Below are 18,255 nucleotides of genomic sequence, written 5' to 3'. Positions count from 1 at the left end.
TTTGCTTCTTCTCCGATCACTTTCTCCAATGGTAACTTCTTTTCCTCTCTAGCTTACATATATCATATATGCATACTATACAGTAGTATTCTCTGTATCTTTACAACTAAATTTGGGTTTGTTTGTTTTACTGGATAGCAGGAAATCCAAGCTTCGAGCAGTGGAACTTCATCTCAGTCTCAGCAACCGTCGCTTAACGATTGCCTGAAGCTCCTGAGAGGTGAGAGAGACGAGCAGCGTTTAGCCGGCCTACTTCTGGTAACAAAGTTCTGCAGTAAGGATGACCACGGTGCCATTCAGAAGGTATACGACGCCGTTGGGGCTCAATTCCTCCACCGCCTCTTGCGGACTGGTAAGTTTTAAGTTTATACAATTTGTTTTCGTAGCGGAAATGTAGTCAATGATTTCCACTCTATCAAACACTTAATTTTGTTGTTGATAGGGATGGGGAAAGGAGAAGCAGACGGTGGTCGAAAGGAGAATCGTGATGCTTACTTGCAGTTATCTATCACCGTGTTATCAGCATTTTGTAGGGTTCCAGAGATTGCAGCCTCGGAGGATGTGGTTACGAAGATACCTCTCATCCTGGAGGTTATGTCCCAAGAGTATGGTTTCAATATACCTGTTGCTATGTGTGTACTTGAGTTTAAATTCTACTATTGATGTGAATATGAGGAGGAGCAGTTTAGCAATGATGATTAGGTTATATGGATTAATGAAATTTGGGGGACTGCTGTTTTTGCTGTCCAAAGGTCATAACTTTCATGATTGCTAGTAGCAATGCTTAAAGAGTGAAAATTGGAAATGGTAGAAATAAGATTGGAAAAGTTTTTGTCATCCAAAGGTGATAGTGCCCATTGATGGCAGCCAGCTAATGAAGCCTAATGAATGAAAAGAAAAGATGGTAGAAATAAGAAGGAAAATGCCATTGTCTTGTACAGAGATGTTAATACTTAATAGACAATGCTAGGTTATTTATCAAGTAAAGTTATTGTCAGCATATTTCTCTGTGGAGAATATTTAACTCACTCTGGGTATGGATGACTTTTTATTGAGTCATAGCTTTTAGATACCTTTTAATTGATTTTGCTTTTTGCATATTTTGCTGTGGTTGTGGTGCAATAATTGAACAGGTTTTGGTTGTGGTTGTGAGAAATTGAGCAGGTTTAGGTTGTGGTTGTGGTTGTGAGTAGATTTGAGCAGATTTTTGGGTATAAATGAACAAATAAATTGTATATTAAAAAAAAAAACATACAATGTCGGCTATTACTTAATAGCCGACGTTGAATACATTTAAAAAATAAATAAATAACGTTTACAACGTCGGCTATTTGCATTTAGCCGACGTTGTATAGTATTTTAAAAAAAATTAAAATACTTTCAACGTCGGCTAAATGCTAATAGCCGACGTTGTAGGTATTTTATAAAAAATTAAAATACCTACAACGTCGGCTATTAGCATTTATCCGACGTTGTAAGTATTTTTTTTTTTAAAACACTTTACAACGTCGGCTATATGCTAATAGCCGACGTTGTAGGTATTTTATAAAAAATCAAAATACCTACAACGTCGGCTATTAACTTTTAGCCGAGGTTGTAAGTATTTATTTATTTATTTTTTAAATAAGATATAACGTCGGCTATTTATATAGCCGACGTTATAAATAATATTTACAACGACGCCCGCAACAACTACGGTACATAGCCGACGTTAAAAGCTCTATTTAGCCGACGTTAAAAGCCTGCTGTGTAGTAGTGTCATTGGCTCCTTTGATATATGATTATGTGCTTGAGTCTTGATAGAGCTTTGCCTAGGGTTTATATTGTGTTTATGTGATAATCTCGATGTTTATATGATGATCTTGATGCTTATATGATAATCTTGATGTTTATACGATAATCTTGATGTTTATGTGATAATCTTGACGTATTCGTATTTTGATTTGTCTAGAGCCCCTTTCTAGGATCGATATATGATTTCTTGCGTTTCTTGATGTTCTTGCATAATTGAGAATTGAGTCTTGAGTCTTTTTGTATTAGGAGCATGAAACTAGGATTTAATTGTGTTCAAGTCTTGGGGTAACCCGTTGTAATGTTTTCGTTTATTGTTACGTGTTGGAATGTGTTTAGTCCCGTCTTGCTTGTTAATTGATGAATGCCCGAATTGGGGAAAAATATGCCTATCGTGTTATTCCAGTGGGGGGGTAAGTGGGGGGAAGGAGTCCCCACCACTTACCCGCCAAAGCTGCCTAGAATTCCAGCGGGCAGCCGCCGGCGACCCGCTGGAATTCTCGTCGCCCCCGGCGGGCGGCCGGCGGGTGAAGTCTTCCCCCGCCGGCCACCCGTTGGAAGGTGGCCAGGGCGATGCGGTTTGGTCCCGTTTTGTGTTTTCCCGTGCCCCGGTTTAACACGTCGGTGTTTGTGAGTTTAGTTTGATGTATCGGGTACCGTTCTTAGGATAAAAGATTCTTGTGTGTTGCATGCGAGTTGAATTGGTATCCCGTTGTCCTAGGAGGAAGTTGTATGATCCCGTAGGAGTGTCGTGGTTGGATTAATGTCATTTGTTATGGATGAGTTATGTTGGGTTACGTGTTCCCTGATGATTCCCCCTTGTTATGTGTTAATGTGGGTTGCTTGTGATTGGCTTCAATGTTGTGCATGATGACCCAATTGGTTGCGATCAATTGGCTATAATGACTATCTGGTTGGTTGAGAACAACCAGGTATTAACCCGATCGGTTGAGAACGGTTGGCTATATAGGCAGTTGGATTGGTTGAGAACAATCGACTGTTATATTAATAGGGCTGCGGTCCATAGTCTGGTTACGATCGGAGATGTATGATAATAGGGCTGTGGTCCATAGTTTGGTTGCGATCAAACATTTATGATACGAATGAGCTACGGTTCATTGATTGGTTGCGATCAATCGTTTGGTTCTTCCCTGTGCTGCGGAACAAGTTAAAGTGCTGCGGATCCATGTCAGAGCTATACGCACTGACCCCTTGGCAATGGAACTCAAGGTTCGGGTCATGTGAATGGTTCTGCGGCACCACCATATGTGTGGGCACGAATGCGTGTCTTGTTGTTGATTGTTGATTGTGCTGATAGTGGAGTATTGACGTTGCTCGTATTGTGTAGTCTTGTGACCTTAGGATGCATGTTAGAATCTTTACGTTTAAATTATAATGATGGTATCTGCTATTGTGCTGAGTCTTGTTCTTGGTTTTAAATTAGAGTTCCTCAGGATTATATATGTATTCCAGTTTCAAAATGAGTTTCTTATATCTACCTATATTGTACTTAACGCGTTGGAGTGGGTTACCAGCATTATTCGCGGACGGTTGTTATACCGAATGTTTTTCAGGAACAGTGAGTAGCTTCGGAGCGCGCTAGTGGATCCGTGGACTTAGTTAGATAGTTATAGACTGGATAAGATGACCTGCGTGCCTTGATTTTTATTTGGGTATTAGTTATGGCTTATGCTTTGTTAGTTACTTTAGCCTGTGCATCTGAGTTCTCCAGCTCAGATGTGGCATAGCACCCCGACTACTATGTCTAGTTATGCTCTGTTCGGGAATTAATAAGAGATTAGCCTTTATTTTATAGGTTTTTAAATATCTTGAAATATAGGGGTGTTACAGTTGGTACCAGAGCCTAAGTTCGACCCTAGGACAAGGCCTTTAGGATAAGACTTTAAGACATTAGGCTTGGATTCTAAGTGTTTGAGATCTTTAGGAAAGGACTTTAGGACACTAGGCTTGAACTCTAGGTGTTTAAGTACTTAGGGTATAGGAATCTTAGGACACGCGGTGAGACTGTGAGTTTATCACTTTCATTTAAGTTTCATGTACTTGTTCTTTGCCTAGCTTTAGTTCTTTTAGTTAAAGACACCGGGTAAGGGTGCGAGTAGATAAGTTTACTTCCGTAACCGGGTAATGTACACTTACCCGGTAAGTCAGCTCGTCCTAATCCCCGCCAAGGACTTGACGAAGACCATGACCAAGAGAAGGAAGGCTTGGATGTCTGCTAAAGCAAAGCAGTTAAGATGTGGTGTCTGCATCGGGACGTGAGGTCGACTCGAAGCAGGCAGACTGTAATACTCACAAACCTGGAGTCAGCTACCACAACCCCCTATTTAAGCAAGTGGCGCGCACCTCCTGGTAAATTGCTTTATCACGGTAAGTACAGGTTACAGCTACGACAAACAGGAAAGAGAACTAGGACGCTAATTAACACAAGGAAGATAAGTAGCGGTTGAGCAACGCTACTGATCAACGTTTGGTGCAAGGTAAGCATATTGCGCGGTCTTGTGAGCCCTTTGCCTCCGTTTAAAATATTATTCGCCCTTGAATCCCCTTCGCTTGATATTCCTACTTCCTTGAATCCATACCTTATGCCCCTTGGTTATACTTGAGAACAGCCGACACCCGTATGCCTTTACTGACCCTTTGTTGTACCTAGCTTGAATCCTTGAAACACCTTAAATTATTATGAGCTTGGGATCATTGTCATTGCTCTAATCTTATACCCCTCTCTTTTGAAACCCTTATTAAAACCCTATGAGTGGTGTAAACCCCTTGCTTGTCTGATAAACGTGGGAGTCAGTGTTTATTGATCGGGTATTAAGAAGGATGAAGGAGTAGACCGGGTTGCCATCAATTAATGGAGTTGTCGAGAAACTAACACCATTAGGAGCAAACCCAAAGGGTGTATCCGACCACCGGATGTCCCTAAGGTAAGGGTAGGACTCCGCGTCGATGACACCTGGTAAGAAACCTATCCTCGACTAAAACAAGGAAGGGACAGGAAGTAGCTAAACTCGTAATTGGAAGCCAGAACAGTCGAAAGGATAAGGGTGACAAGAGTGCACTGAAAGACAAGCTCCAAGTCACGGACTCCTTTAGGGAAGGCAAGACTTTGCAACCACGAAGTCTTCAAGGAAAACTTGTCATTAACTAGAGACAAGAAAAGACAAGACAAGGTCGGACTATAGCCAAATACCCTACGAAGATATTAAAATTGACTAACTGTAACCAAGACTCGGCCCGTGGAACAATTAACCAAAAGCATGAGTGCATCTTCGGGGTAAGGAACCATGGTCAACGACAAGACGCTGACCATGGTAAGAACCCCGACCGCATCATGATTTCGAAAAAGGTATTATTAATTGCGTTGGTTGTGAAATTACAGTGGAACCCTACGATTCAATCAACTAAGGACGGTTGACAAAAAGAATCTTACAAATCAAGAAGCCAAGTCAGGTACTTACGCCATGAACTTATAAAGGCCTTAAGTCAAGCACTAAGGGTAGACTGAATTTCTTACCATGGTTATCATTCAAGTATTCAAAGGGACTACTTCAAAATTTTGTAAAAGAACAAGAATGTCGAAACCTCTGGTACAACCCTATTCCAGTCCTTAGCCCTCTCGTTTACCTCGCTAAAGGTCCTTGAAACCGTGTGAAATAAAGGAGGCCTCCCCTTAAAAGTAACGAAAGAAAGCTATGAGAGTCTAAGAGACACTTCTCATCATGGTTTCTGTGTATCCACTCTAGGATCGTACGTTCAAGGAAAGTGTAAGGAACACTTTGGTAACAAGACCTCAATGGCTCTAAGGATCAACAAAGGAAGTAAAACAACTCGTAAGGATCACCAAGTCATTTCACAACGAGAGCCAGTAACCAACTACATTCCAAGAGGGATGGAAATGTGCCAAAGTACTTTCACCATTAAAAACATCATTAAGATAGCGCAACAAACCAGATTTCGGGAAGGACACGAAGTCTTGCAAAGAATTCCGTCTACCAAGGAAGAGACGAAATTCAATAAAGTAGGGAAACCAACCCAAAGTTCCTTGATCCTTAAGGAGCCTCAGCCAGAATCGAGAGTTGAGACCTAAGAATTGGCTTTGCTAACTGACTGGGTCAAGACTTGTGAGCATTTTAGGAGAATATGCACGGGATTCGTCACGAGAATTCCTTCGAAAGCGATAAAGATGGATGAGACTTTAGCTTGGGAATGAAAGATCAACGGAAATCTTAGAAACAAGTAGAGCCAAAAAGGGATCATCAGTTCGCCTTTACGTCACAATACAGTAGCATTACTTATATATATATATATATATATATATATATATATATATATATATATATATATATATATATATATATATATATATATATATATATATATATATATATATATATATATAGGGATGTCAATCGGGCCAGCCCACTCGGTTTCGGGCTAACCCTGTCGGGCTAATCGGTTCGGATTAATCGGTTTATTAATATTTTATTCTCGGGTTCGGTTTGGCCCTAACCCTAAACTTCGGGTTGTCGGGCTAATCGGGCTGGTTGAACCATCTGAACTAAAATTAGAAACTGAAAGTGAGTACCCATATTTAGAGTAGGGATGACAACGGGGTGGGGCGGAACGGAATGGGGCGGGACGAGAAGTATACTCCCCATCTCCGTCCTCAACGAAAAATTAAAAATAGTCCCTATATACGTTCCCGCGGAGAATTTGACGGGGACGAAGAATTCCGTCCTCATCAATTTTTAGTCAAAATATTAGATTAATGTTGATTTAAATTTTAAAAAATCAAAAATTTAAGTTTTAATTTAAATTATATATATATAAAAGTAATGCTACTGTATTGTAGCATTACGTTATCTATATATATATATATATATATATATATATATATATATATATATATATATATATGTATATATATACATATATGTATGTACATATATGTATATATACATATATGTATATACATATATGTATATATGTATATATACATACATATACATACATACATACATACATATATATATATATATATATATATATATATATATATATATATATATATATATGTTGACTCAAAGTGTTTTGTCAAAGTTATGTGCAAAAGGAATTCCGAATCTATAAAGGAATACCAAGCCTAAGAGTAGTTATTGAAGAGTACTAGTTCTAAAGGGAATTGTTATTGAAGTTTTTAATTCTAGTCTGATTAGGAATAACTTTATTATTCACGAATCTGTTAGGAATAGCTACTATAAATAGGGGTTGTCCTTTCTTGTAGAACTCAAGCTTTCAAGATCTAATTGTGAGGTACGAGAGTATTTGAGAATAGGATACTAAATTCCCCTAGAAAGTAGTACATGTGTTTAGGTTTCAATAGTTTGGTAGGAAAGATCATTCTATTGTGTAATCTCAGGTTCCTAACAGTGTACTTTAAATATTGAGCTTTTAGTGGATTTAGGCAAGTTCTCAAATTGAGAAGTGCCTCGCAGATTAGGGTTGATTGCCGGAACTGCGTTACATATCATTTGTGTTACAAACGTTAGCTTTAAACGTCACTGTGTGCTGCGCTTTTATATATTTCAATTGGTATTAGAGCCAAACTGCTTAAGTTATTAGCAGGATCCTAATGGAGTTTCCCCGAGAAGGACTGTCAAGCACTAGGCCACCTGCCCTTATTGGCACAAACTTCTCCTACTGGAAAGCTCGAATGCAGATATACATTCTAGCACAAGGAGAAGGCGTCTGGAATGCAATAGAAAACGAATGGAAAACTCCAGTCGATGACAAAGGAAATGCAAAACCTAGAATTGATTGGAGCGAAGAAGAGAAAACTGAATATAACTTTAACTCAAAGGCTATGAATGCAATATATGGAGCAGTAAGCGAAGACACTTTTAAACTAATTGCATCAACTCGCATAGCCAAAATTGCGTGGAGTATATTGTGCGATCATCATGAGGGAAACACAACTGTAAGACAATCTAAGCTTCAGATGATACAAACTGAATTTGAAAACCTGAAAATGGAAGAGGAAGAAAGCATCACCCAATTCAGTGCCAGAGTTTTAAGTATATCCGGAGATGCATTCAACTTAGGCGAACCTATAACCGAACATAGGATCGTCAAAAAGGTACTACGCTCACTACCCGGAAGATTCCAAATGAAAGTCACCGCTATTCAAGAAAACAAAGATCTAAACACCTACAAACTGAGTGATCTAATGGGAAACCTTCAAACATATGAGCTTGAGGTACTGCAAAAAGGGAAATATAATGACAAAGGAATTGCGTTCCAATCAAAGCAGAAATGAAGTCTAGAAATTGATACTGAAACCATAGAACAATCAATCGCTCTCCTAACAAAGAATTTCAACAGAGTTCTCAAACAATTCAACAAATTTAGAAACAAAAGTGCTTCAATCAATCAAGGGGACTTCCCAACTGGACAAAATTATTCTGTCTCAAAAAGAAGAGACAGTTCAAATACAGAAGGAATACAGTGCTATGAATGCAAAGGTTTTGGACACATCCAATCAGAATGTGCCACATACTTGAAAAAGAAAAATAAAACATATATATCAACCCTAAGCGATGACTCAGATAGTGAAGAAGATGACAGCAACACAAATTTCGTAGCCTTCACCGCTAGTCATGAAAGCAACAATAGCATTGACATGCAAGAGTTACTAGAGGCATACACTCAACTAAATGCCAAGTGGGAAAAAACCATCAAGAAAAATTTGGAACTCATGGAAGATAATCACTATTTGAAGAATGAAAAAGAACGAATAGAGAAACAATACAAAGAAGCTCAAAACGAACTATTAGACTTCAAAAACAAAGAAGCTAAACTACAACAAGAAATCAAGGAGCTTACCGAAAGACCCAGGACTCCAAGCACAGACACTAGTGAGAATCATCAAACCGAGACACAGGAAGTGACACAACAGCACTTCCGACACCGAAGAAGAATAAGGTGCTACTATTGCCACAAACTAGGACACATCAAAGCTCACTGCTACAAAAGACAAAATGACTTTTACTACAGGCAAAACAACAGAGCATGGCTATCACATAACAGAAATAATAGTAAGAAAATCTGGGTAAGAAAAGACCAAAATATTGCATATACTTCCAAAACAAACAAAGAGCAAGATATATGGTACTTTGACAGCGGATGTTCAAAGCATATGACTGGAAATTCAGAAAATCTTGAGAACATTCAGTACAAAAATGAAGGGCATGTCACTTTTGGAGACGGTGGAAAAGGACAAATTATTGCAAATGGTACCTTGAATGTCCATGGGCTGCCTAAATTGCCAAAAGTCCTTTTAGTACAAAGCCTAAAAGCAAATCTAATCAGCATAAGTCAGCTTTGTGAAGATGAACTCAAAGTTGAATTCTCTAGAGACAATTGCAATGTGTTTAATCAGAATCACGAGTGTGTTATGATGGGAAAAAGGTCCACAAACAAATGCTACACATGGGATAGTGATCTATCTTGTTTACAGACAACCATCAGTCAAACACAATTATGGCACCAACGTAAGGGACACATAAATTTTCATGACCAAGGAGCATCCAGTGGCTATTCATCAAACAGTGTGATCATTGATGATGTAACTCCAGCAATAACCACTGATGATGACGAAAGTCCAAGAGTTGTTGAAACAACTGTTCCAACACCCCTGACTAATGATATGCAGAATTGCAGAACAGAAACAGAACCAAATGAAGAAAAGGATAAAAGTCATTCTACTGTCTTAAAAAATCAGAAAAATCATCCTTTGGAAAATATCATAGGAGATCTCAATCAAGGAACAAAGATTAGAGGAGTCTACTGCCACATATCTAAGTTTGAATGCAAAAAACATTAATAAGGCACTAGACAGTAACAAATATGCAATATTAAGGTTTGAAATTGGGATGTGTCACATGTGAAAGAAGTGTAGAGCTTGGGCCCTATCTCCAAATGTCATTCATAAACAGACCCAAATCCGGCCCAATGCCATGGCCCAAGATGTTATTAATCGAAAATTTAAAAAAAAAAATGGTCCTCGTAGTCTTCATGATCATCGTCCCCCAGAGATCACAGATCTTCACAAGGAAACATCAATGGTGAAAACACGTCATCAGGCAAAGATCAAAATTACCTAGAAGAGGCTCCACATCAAAGCTCTCCAACACAGGTGTTTTCTCGAACCCAGCTCGCATTGAGGATGATGACCCCTCAAAGATCGTCATGGACCTGGTCCCTACCTCTCAAGTACAGTTGCCAGATGTCCAAGAAATTGCCTCTCCTTGCTGAAATCGTGAATAATTTCCTTCGGGAGAAGATTTTCCCGGACCTCGAGAACAGACCGTACGCGGTGCTGTACTTCCACACCGACGTAGAGAAGAATGAGATTTTCCTCAGAATCTCAGCTCTGCGCTCACTTTTCGACTCCAATCCGGCCTCCGTTCGGCAGAATCTCAAGGCCGTGTATTTTGTCCATCCTGGCCTTCAATCTAGACTCTAATAGCCACCTTCGACCGGATCATGTTCAACGAAGTTTTCTTTTTGTGGCTGTCAAGAAAACAAGAAAATAATGATGAAGTCATAAACAAAGATTCAAGACAGCACTCAGAGATATGTGGAATCAATTAAGGGGGAGAAGAATAGGAAATCAAGCCACTATGAGATCAAGGTTTTTGCCAAAAATTTGACAAAGGGGGAGATTGTTGACTCAAAGTGTTTTGTCAAAGTTATGTGCAAAAGGAATTCCGGATCTATAAAGGAATACCAAGCCTAAGAGTAGTTATTGAAGAGTACTAGTTCTAAAGGGAATTGTTATTGAAGTTTTTAATTCTAGTCTGATTAGGAATAACTTTATTATTCACGAATCTGTTAGGAATAGCTACTATAAATAGGGGTTGTCCTTTCTTGTAGAACTCAAGCTTTCAAGATCTAATTGTGAGGTACGAGAGTATTTGAGAATAGGATACTAAATTCCCCTAGAAAGTAGTACATGTGTTTAGGTTTCAATAGTTTGGTAGGAAAGATCATTCTATTGTGTAATCTCAGGTTCCTAACAGTGTACTTTAAATATTGAGCTTTTAGTGGATTTAGGCAAGTTCTCAAATTGAGAAGTGCCTCGCAGATTAGGGTTGATTGCCCAAACTGCGTTACATATCATTTGTGTTACAAACGTTAGCTTTAAACGTCACTGTGTGCTGCGCTTTTATATATTTCAATATATATATATATATATATATATATATATATATATATATATATATATATATATATATATATATATATATATATATATATATATTTTAAAGTATAATAATTATTCCATATATGTTAGGTTTCACATCACTTCTATAATAAAGAATAGTTTTCAATTGTTCGGGTTGTCGGGCTAGCCCTTTTAATTTCGGACTTGCCCTATCGGGCATCGGGCTAATCGGTTTCGGGCTCGTCGGGCTAATGTGTTTTATCGGGCTAGCCCGTTCGGGCCATAGTCCTGTCAGTTTCGATTTTTTTTCGGTTGGCCCATCAAGTTCGGGCTAAATTGACATCCATATATATATATATATATATATATATATATATATATATATATATATATATATATATATATATATATATATATATATATACATACATACATTACTCCTACCCGTACGGTATACATACAATACGAAATACATACACACATACGTATCCTACGATCCTCTTCCCCCTCCCCCTCCGTCACGTCTCTCTCTCCCTCTCTCTCGAACACCGCTGGTGAACCCTCAACGCACCACCACCCTCGCCTTCTCTCACGCCACCCTCACGATGGCAGCAACCACCAGCCCCAACTGTAACACCCCGAAATTTTGAACACTTTTTGATCTTATAATATGAAAGCAATTCAATTAAATAGATGTCAAATGAAGCATTCCAAATATAGAGCCGGGGTGCTATGCCACATCTGAGCTGGAAAATTCAGATGCACAGGCTAAACTAACTAAACAAACTCAAAGTAATGTTAATACATAAACATGGCACGCAGGCCGAAAGGAAAACTAACTATTCTACACTCCGGATCTTTAGCGCACTTCGGTGTCTACTCATCTGTGCCTGAAAGCCAAATATATTTGTTCAGCGAGTGATGCTGGTAACCCACTCCAACGCGTTGAAATACAATATAGGTAGATATATATATATATATATATATATATATATATATATATATATATATATATATATATATATATATATATATATATATATATATATGTATAGAGATACGAAAACCATTTTGAAGCAGGAAGAGATATACTTAGGGGACTCTAGCTTTAAAATCAGGGATAGACTCAGCAAGTAGGGGTAAGCACATTCAATCATGATAAGCAGTTATATAGAGACAACATTATAGTGAACATATACTTAAGGTCACAGTTTACTTTCACATCATCCACATCATCATTCAATCATCATTCATTCGTCATTCGAATCATCATTCAAATCAACATTCAAATCACATAAGCACACTTTGGTGGCGCCACGGGACCAATCACATGCCCTGAACATGCGAGTTAGTGCGTCTAGCGCTAACATGGCCCCGCAGCACACTACCTCATACCGCAGCATGAGGGGGGTTGATCGCAACCAACCGTACAGACCGTCAACAGTTTGACGGTGGATCACAGCCCTACACACCGCTGACGCGCTCAGTCGGTGGACTATGATCCTCTTACTGGGACTACGACCCTAAAGACCGCTGATGAGCCCAGTCGGTGGATCGTAGTGAATCAAGCCCGACACACCGCTGAGAACCTTAGTCGGTGGGCGAAAGCCCTACACACCGCTGAGGATCTTAGTCGGTGGGCGATGATCCTCGAAGACTACGACCCTAAACACCGCTGGCCCTCAGTCGGTGGATCGCAGCCGACCATAGCCCTACACACCGCCGATCACTCGGTCGGTGGGCTATGTTCTTCCTCAGGCTGGTGGCCTACACACCGCTGGCGCGTCCAGTCGGTGGACCATCCGCACACGAGGCCCATGGGCTGTAGCCCAAGAAGTGAATCACTGACCGCAGCCAGTAGAATGAACCGCAGCTCATGTGTAACCAAACAGTGGACCGCAGCCCTATATAATGTTTATATACCTGACCGATCGCAACCGGCCTAGTTAACAGTTGGTATGGTTCTCAACCCATCCAACTGCCCATATAGCCAATTTGATCGCAACCAAATTGGGGAAACATGCATCACATAACACATACTAACACATAATAGCACATTGGGAAGGGGGAGACGCATAAATAAGCTTATGTGTGATCATTCACATACTAAGAATAGTCCTAAGGGGTTCATACCACTTCCATCTAGGTCGACGGGGACCGGTTCAACTAGCATGTAATTCCTAAGACTCTTCTAACCTACGAATGGCACCCGAAACATCAAACTAGACTCAAGTACGACAAACTGGGTCTGTTGGGACAGCACGGGGAATGGGAAACATCAAACGGGGAAGCCGAGGACCTGGGGTGGGTGACAAACCAGCGGGTAGCCGGTGGGTGGAGGGCCACCCGCCGGAGATCATCGTCCGGGCAGCGGATTGCCGGCGGGCGAACGCCTGCCCGGCGGCTGCCCGCTGCCTGGCGGTGATTTTCGTGCAGCGGGTAGGTGGCGGGTACCCCTGCCCCCACCTACTCCCCACTGACTCTTTTAACTCAATAAACGTCCCGGGATCCTTTGTGGAACCCGAAACCATGCTTAGACACTTTTAAACGCAATTAACGACACCACATAGGCAATTAATGGATCGAACGCAAGAATCATATTGAACATATCCTAACATGATTTCTAGACACGAACAACACCTGAGAATTCCAATCCCCACCCAAATATAAATCAAGAACATCACAATACAAATTCCCAATCCAACCTAGGGCTCTAATCCCACCCAAAACCTCAAAATCATATTTTATTTCCATTATCAAGAATCATCAAGATTTATCAAGAATCATCACATAAATATCAAGAACCTCTTTTTTAACATCAAGATCATCAAGTTCCCTCATAAAATCATCACATCAATCAATCAAGATTATATCACAAATATCATAAAGAAATTCAGAGAAAATTTCAATTTTGGTCCATTGACTATTGTAGTTGTGTTAATTGCAACACTTGACTTTCAAAAATGTTAATTTAGTACTTTGACTATGTAATTCTTATCAATTTTGGTCACGCCGACCAAATTACCGACCAAATGTGATCAAAAAATTTTAACTCATTAAATAAAAGGGGCAAAAGTGTCATTTCATGTTATTCAAAACTCCTCCTGGCTTCGTACTCCTCTTTTCCAACCTCCTTCTCGCTTCTTCTTCGATCTCTTTCTTCTCTTCGTTGTCGGCCTCCAATTCCTCTGCTGGTCCAGACCCTAATGCACCAGGCACTTCTAAAGTTTTTTTTTTTTTTTTTTTTTATTTGATTCAAGTTCTAGCTTCCTGTTGATATTCATGTGTCTTTTCATGGTTTATATCCCCAGGAGATGGATCTAAGTCCTTCCCTCTTCAGTTTGGGTCGTTAAATCCTAGTTTCATGAATGGGATGCAGGTAAGTTCGACTTTCTTGAGCCATGAAGCTTGATATTTATAAATTTCATTTTCTCTTTAGGAATTGAGGTCCTTTTTACACCATGCTGATCTTTAGGTTCCTGCTCGAACAAGCTCAACACCGCCAAACTTGGATGAGCAGAAACGTAGCCAGGTTAGCAGTTCTTTGCTTTGTTTTGTAGTGAATAAAATATATAATCTGCCTCTCATATAGATTGCTGATTATTAATTAATTATTATCAACATGCATATAGGATATAGCCTGTTGTTTTCTTTGTTTTGTGTTAATTACATGATCATACTTAAGGTTGCTAGTTTGGCTCTGATTTTCCTTTTTATTTCTTCTCTTCAATATTTTTTTTTTCTTTTTTCTAGAAGGCTCGCCTCAACTCTTTTCTGATAACTCTTGCCTCGTCAAAGGCGTCCACGACGATCTCGACTCGAGATCACAAGCTCATCATTTTTTTTCTCAATCTTTGCTTCTTCTTCCGGGAAAGCAAGTACAGTCACGTGAAAGTCGATTCCGTCTGTGGAGTCACGGCATCTGCACTTCCGGCCTTGTGCTCGCCGTCTGGTTATTCAAAACGACGTCGCTTGTGTTCGGCACGAGATCATAAAACACGGTGGCGGGCGGTTGATTTTCTCGCACATGGCCTGAGGTAGAGCGGACTGGAGCTTGGAAGAGGCGACAATGGTGATGATGATGTGCATGGACGTCATAACCCAAATGACCAAGAACGAGCTCGTCACCAGCTTGTTGCGGTGACCAGTTCATGAAGGACGGGTTTGGGACCCAAGTGACGGTGAGCTTTGCCGCTGGGTGAAAGTCGGAAATATCGGAGAGTGAATATTTGAGTTTGCAGAGAATATCGGAGAATGAGCTTTGCCGCTGACGACATTTTGAGGTGCAGAGAATATTTGGAGAATGTTTGATATGTGCCTGAGATCTCGCTAAACATGACACCACTATAATTTCTTCTGTTTAATTGTACGTTATAATTGAATAAGATGCAACTTCTGTCTCAGTTTGTGTGTTGAATAAGATGTAATTAGCGAAGAGGAGAAGGAGATTGGAGAAGAAGCGAGAAGGAGGTTGGAGAAGAGGAGAACGAAGCCAGAAGGAGTTTTGAATAACATGAAATGACGTTTTTGCCCCTTTTATTTAATGAGTTAAAATTTTCCTGTCATATTTGGCCGGTAATTTGGCCGGCGTGACCAAAATTGATAAGAATTGCATAGTCAAGGTACACAATTAACATTTTTAAAAGTCAAGTGTTGCAATTAACACAACTCTAATAGTCAGTGGACCAAAATTGAAATTTTCTCAAGAAATTCATCAAGACACAAGTATATAGAGGGAGCCAAAGAAGGAGATCATAGCAAGGAAAATAGGTTTTGTTGAGTCATGGGTTACCTTTTAGCCTTAATTAATTTCCTTGGCTATGAAGGGTCTTTCTTTAAGATTTCTTCTTTCTTGATTTCTCCTATGGGAATTCTTGGGGGATTCTTGTGTGGTGAAGTTTATTGTGGTGTGAGTTCTAGGTGCCTCTTATGTCCTTATATATATATATATATATATATATATATATATATATATATATATATATATATATATATATATCCAAGAGTCCTAATTAGGGTCTAAGTGGTATGGCTGGGGTAGATTGGATTTCTGGTGAAGTGGTGAATGGAAAGTTCGGGTCTACCTTGGTTTCCTGCTCCCGAGCTGGATGCCCTGCGAGTGCCCAGTATGGTCTCGATTGCTGCCACCCTCTGATCTAAAGCACGCCCTGTGTGGATTAGGGACGAGAAACCTTCGTCCATAATTTGGTTCTGCCGGGTGAGCTGTGCGAGGATGCGCTTGTTGGTGGTTTATTTGTTTTGGACCCTTGGGTTTCCCCTTGCTTGTGTGGGTGCCGGTGGGTCAGGCTCGCTATCGCCCTCTTGTTCCTCATTTCCCCCTTTTTCCCCACATTCTTGCATTGCCCGTTTAAACTTTTTGTTGGAGATATCCAGTTGATCAACCAACTCCCTTCGTTCCTCTTCAGGTTTAAGGCAAACCTCCTCGAGGGTGATGTATTGTCCCCCTTCGGTGTAGTAGATGTCATTGCAGCGGAGGTTCTGGGCATTGAAAATCATGCTGCTTACGGGTTTGATTTCTGTGTGGCTCTGGTCCACTCCCTTTTTCTCCATGATCCAACTTAGGATCATCCCGTAAGGTAGACTGAGCCGGTTGCTAGTGTTGCAAAACTCCATATGTTTCAACATAAGGGCCGGTAAGTTAAACTTGATCTTGTGCTTTAGGAAGTAGGCAAAAGTGCACTCCAAACTTCCTACGTCCTTCCTTTTGTTGTCTGTGGGCAACAAGCTGTCAGTCACAATCATGACTAGTATCTTTTGTTCAGCGGTTAGCCACTTTCGGTTTGGCCGGGTGGCCGAGGTGAAGTATTCTTCCTTCCTGAGAAGGTACCCGAGGTAGTCCTTGTACCCCGTGTTTTGGGTACCAATCCACCCCTTCCGGTCGTAGTCCGACACACCCGTGCTGGTCAGTTTTAAGAGCTTGGCCAAGCGGCCCTCGGAAAGTATGATTTCCTTGCCTCGGACCTTAGCGGTGATTTTCAGTTTATCACCTTGCTTGACGGCCACCAAGTGATTATAGAACTCTTTCACCAATTCAGGGTATGTATCCCCTTTAATGGTGAGATATATATCCAAGAGCCCTTGGAAGTTAAGCATGTCGACCAACTCCGGAGAGAATTGGTCAGGTTCGAGGGCTTTACCTCCGATCACGGTGTAGTCGGCGTTGCTCCATTCCGGGGTGCGGATTCCGAGGGGTTTTTCCGGCATTTTGAGTTTTCGTCTTGGTGGCGTTTTCTGGTGATTCTTTTTCCGGCGAGGCTCCGGCGGTCTTCTGGTGAAGCTCCGGCGAGGGTTCCCGGTGGCGGCGCCGTGGCTCGATTTTTGGATGGCAAAACGTGGCTGGTCCTGGGACTTGTGGCTTGTGGTCCTGGGCGGTGTAGGCGGTTGCGTGGGCAGCGGGAGGAAGCCGGGCGGTGAGCGGCAGTGGGCGAGCGGCGGGTGGCTACCGGGCTGTGGCGGTGGCGTGCGGACGTGGTGCCGCCGGTCGGTTGCGATGGCGGTCTGCTGGCGGGGCGGAGCGGCGACCGCTGGGCGATGGGCAGTGGTGCGACGGCAGGTTGTGTAGGTGAGGGTGGTGATGGCGTCTTTGGAGGGAAAGAGAGAGAGAGGGTTGTGTGTTTGGAAGAAGAAGAAGGGTTTTTGATTTGGGGATTTTGGGGGTTTTTAGGGATTTATAGGGGTTTAAGAAGGCAGTGTTCCCTTGAGGTTTCAAGATACACTCATAGCTTAGTGGTTAAGGCTTTGGCTTTGTAAGTGAGAGGTCCAAGGTTCTGTTCCCATTGGTAGCATTAGTCCTTCTTGTTGTGTACTCTTTGGTTTTTTCCTTCCTTTGTCTTCTAGTGGTAGAAGATTTGGTTGGCCCCCTTTTTTTTTTTTTTTGTTTGTTGATGTGGGTTTTTTCGGGGTATTCTAGCCTCTCTTTCTTTATGCTAAATTATTTTGATTTTGTTTATTTATTTATAATAATTCTGAAGTAGCTAATCTAAACAAGTAATTCTACTACGAGGGTGGGTACAAGGGATTTGTCAGTCACCCTAGACAAAATTCATCTTCTTGGTTTTCTTCCGTTTGGTTAGTGGGATTTTCGTCTCCTGGGGTTGCGTTCTCTTCGTCAAGGATGCCCTCGTTTTCGAGTTCGGCTTGGGTGCGGCTCATGACGAATACTTTTCCGGGGGCACTGTAATTTTCTTGATTGTTCG

At 40.9% G+C, this 18,255-nt stretch overlaps 1 protein-coding gene and 1 long non-coding RNA gene across 2 annotated transcripts; both read left to right on the top strand.

Moving 5' to 3' along the window:
* Positions 1 to 788, top strand: LOC109146987 (neurochondrin-like). The gene is made up of 4 exons (XM_019294634.1): positions 1 to 31; positions 142 to 352; positions 443 to 636; positions 753 to 788. Exons 1-4 carry the CDS (start codon positions 29 to 31, stop codon positions 786 to 788), a joined length of 444 nt encoding a protein of 147 aa, XP_019150179.1. The 5' UTR covers positions 1 to 28.
* Positions 789 to 14,338: 13,550 nt separating this feature from the next.
* LOC109146993 lies at positions 14,339 to 14,811 on the top strand. The gene is made up of 3 exons (XR_002048538.1): positions 14,339 to 14,417; positions 14,514 to 14,570; positions 14,795 to 14,811. It is a non-coding gene; the product is annotated as an uncharacterized LOC109146993 (long non-coding RNA).
* Positions 14,812 to 18,255: the final 3,444 nt, after the last annotated feature.

This window comes from Ipomoea nil, unplaced genomic scaffold, assembly GCF_001879475.1.
Source record: "Ipomoea nil cultivar Tokyo-kokei standard unplaced genomic scaffold, Asagao_1.1 scaffold1956, whole genome shotgun sequence".
Classification (NCBI taxonomy): Eukaryota; Viridiplantae; Streptophyta; class Magnoliopsida; order Solanales; family Convolvulaceae; genus Ipomoea; species Ipomoea nil.
This window is presented reverse-complemented; position numbering and strand designations above follow the sequence as displayed.

Bases quoted from the DNA above. Each gene is read 5' to 3' on its own strand.
- LOC109146987 (XM_019294634.1), top strand. The intron at 353-442 runs GTAAGTTTTAAG...TGTTGTTGATAG, and splicing joins CCACCGCCTCTTGCGGACTG to GGATGGGGAAAGGAGAAGCA. The intron at 637-752 runs GTACTTGAGTTT...TGCTGTCCAAAG, and splicing joins ATATACCTGTTGCTATGTGT to GTCATAACTTTCATGATTGC.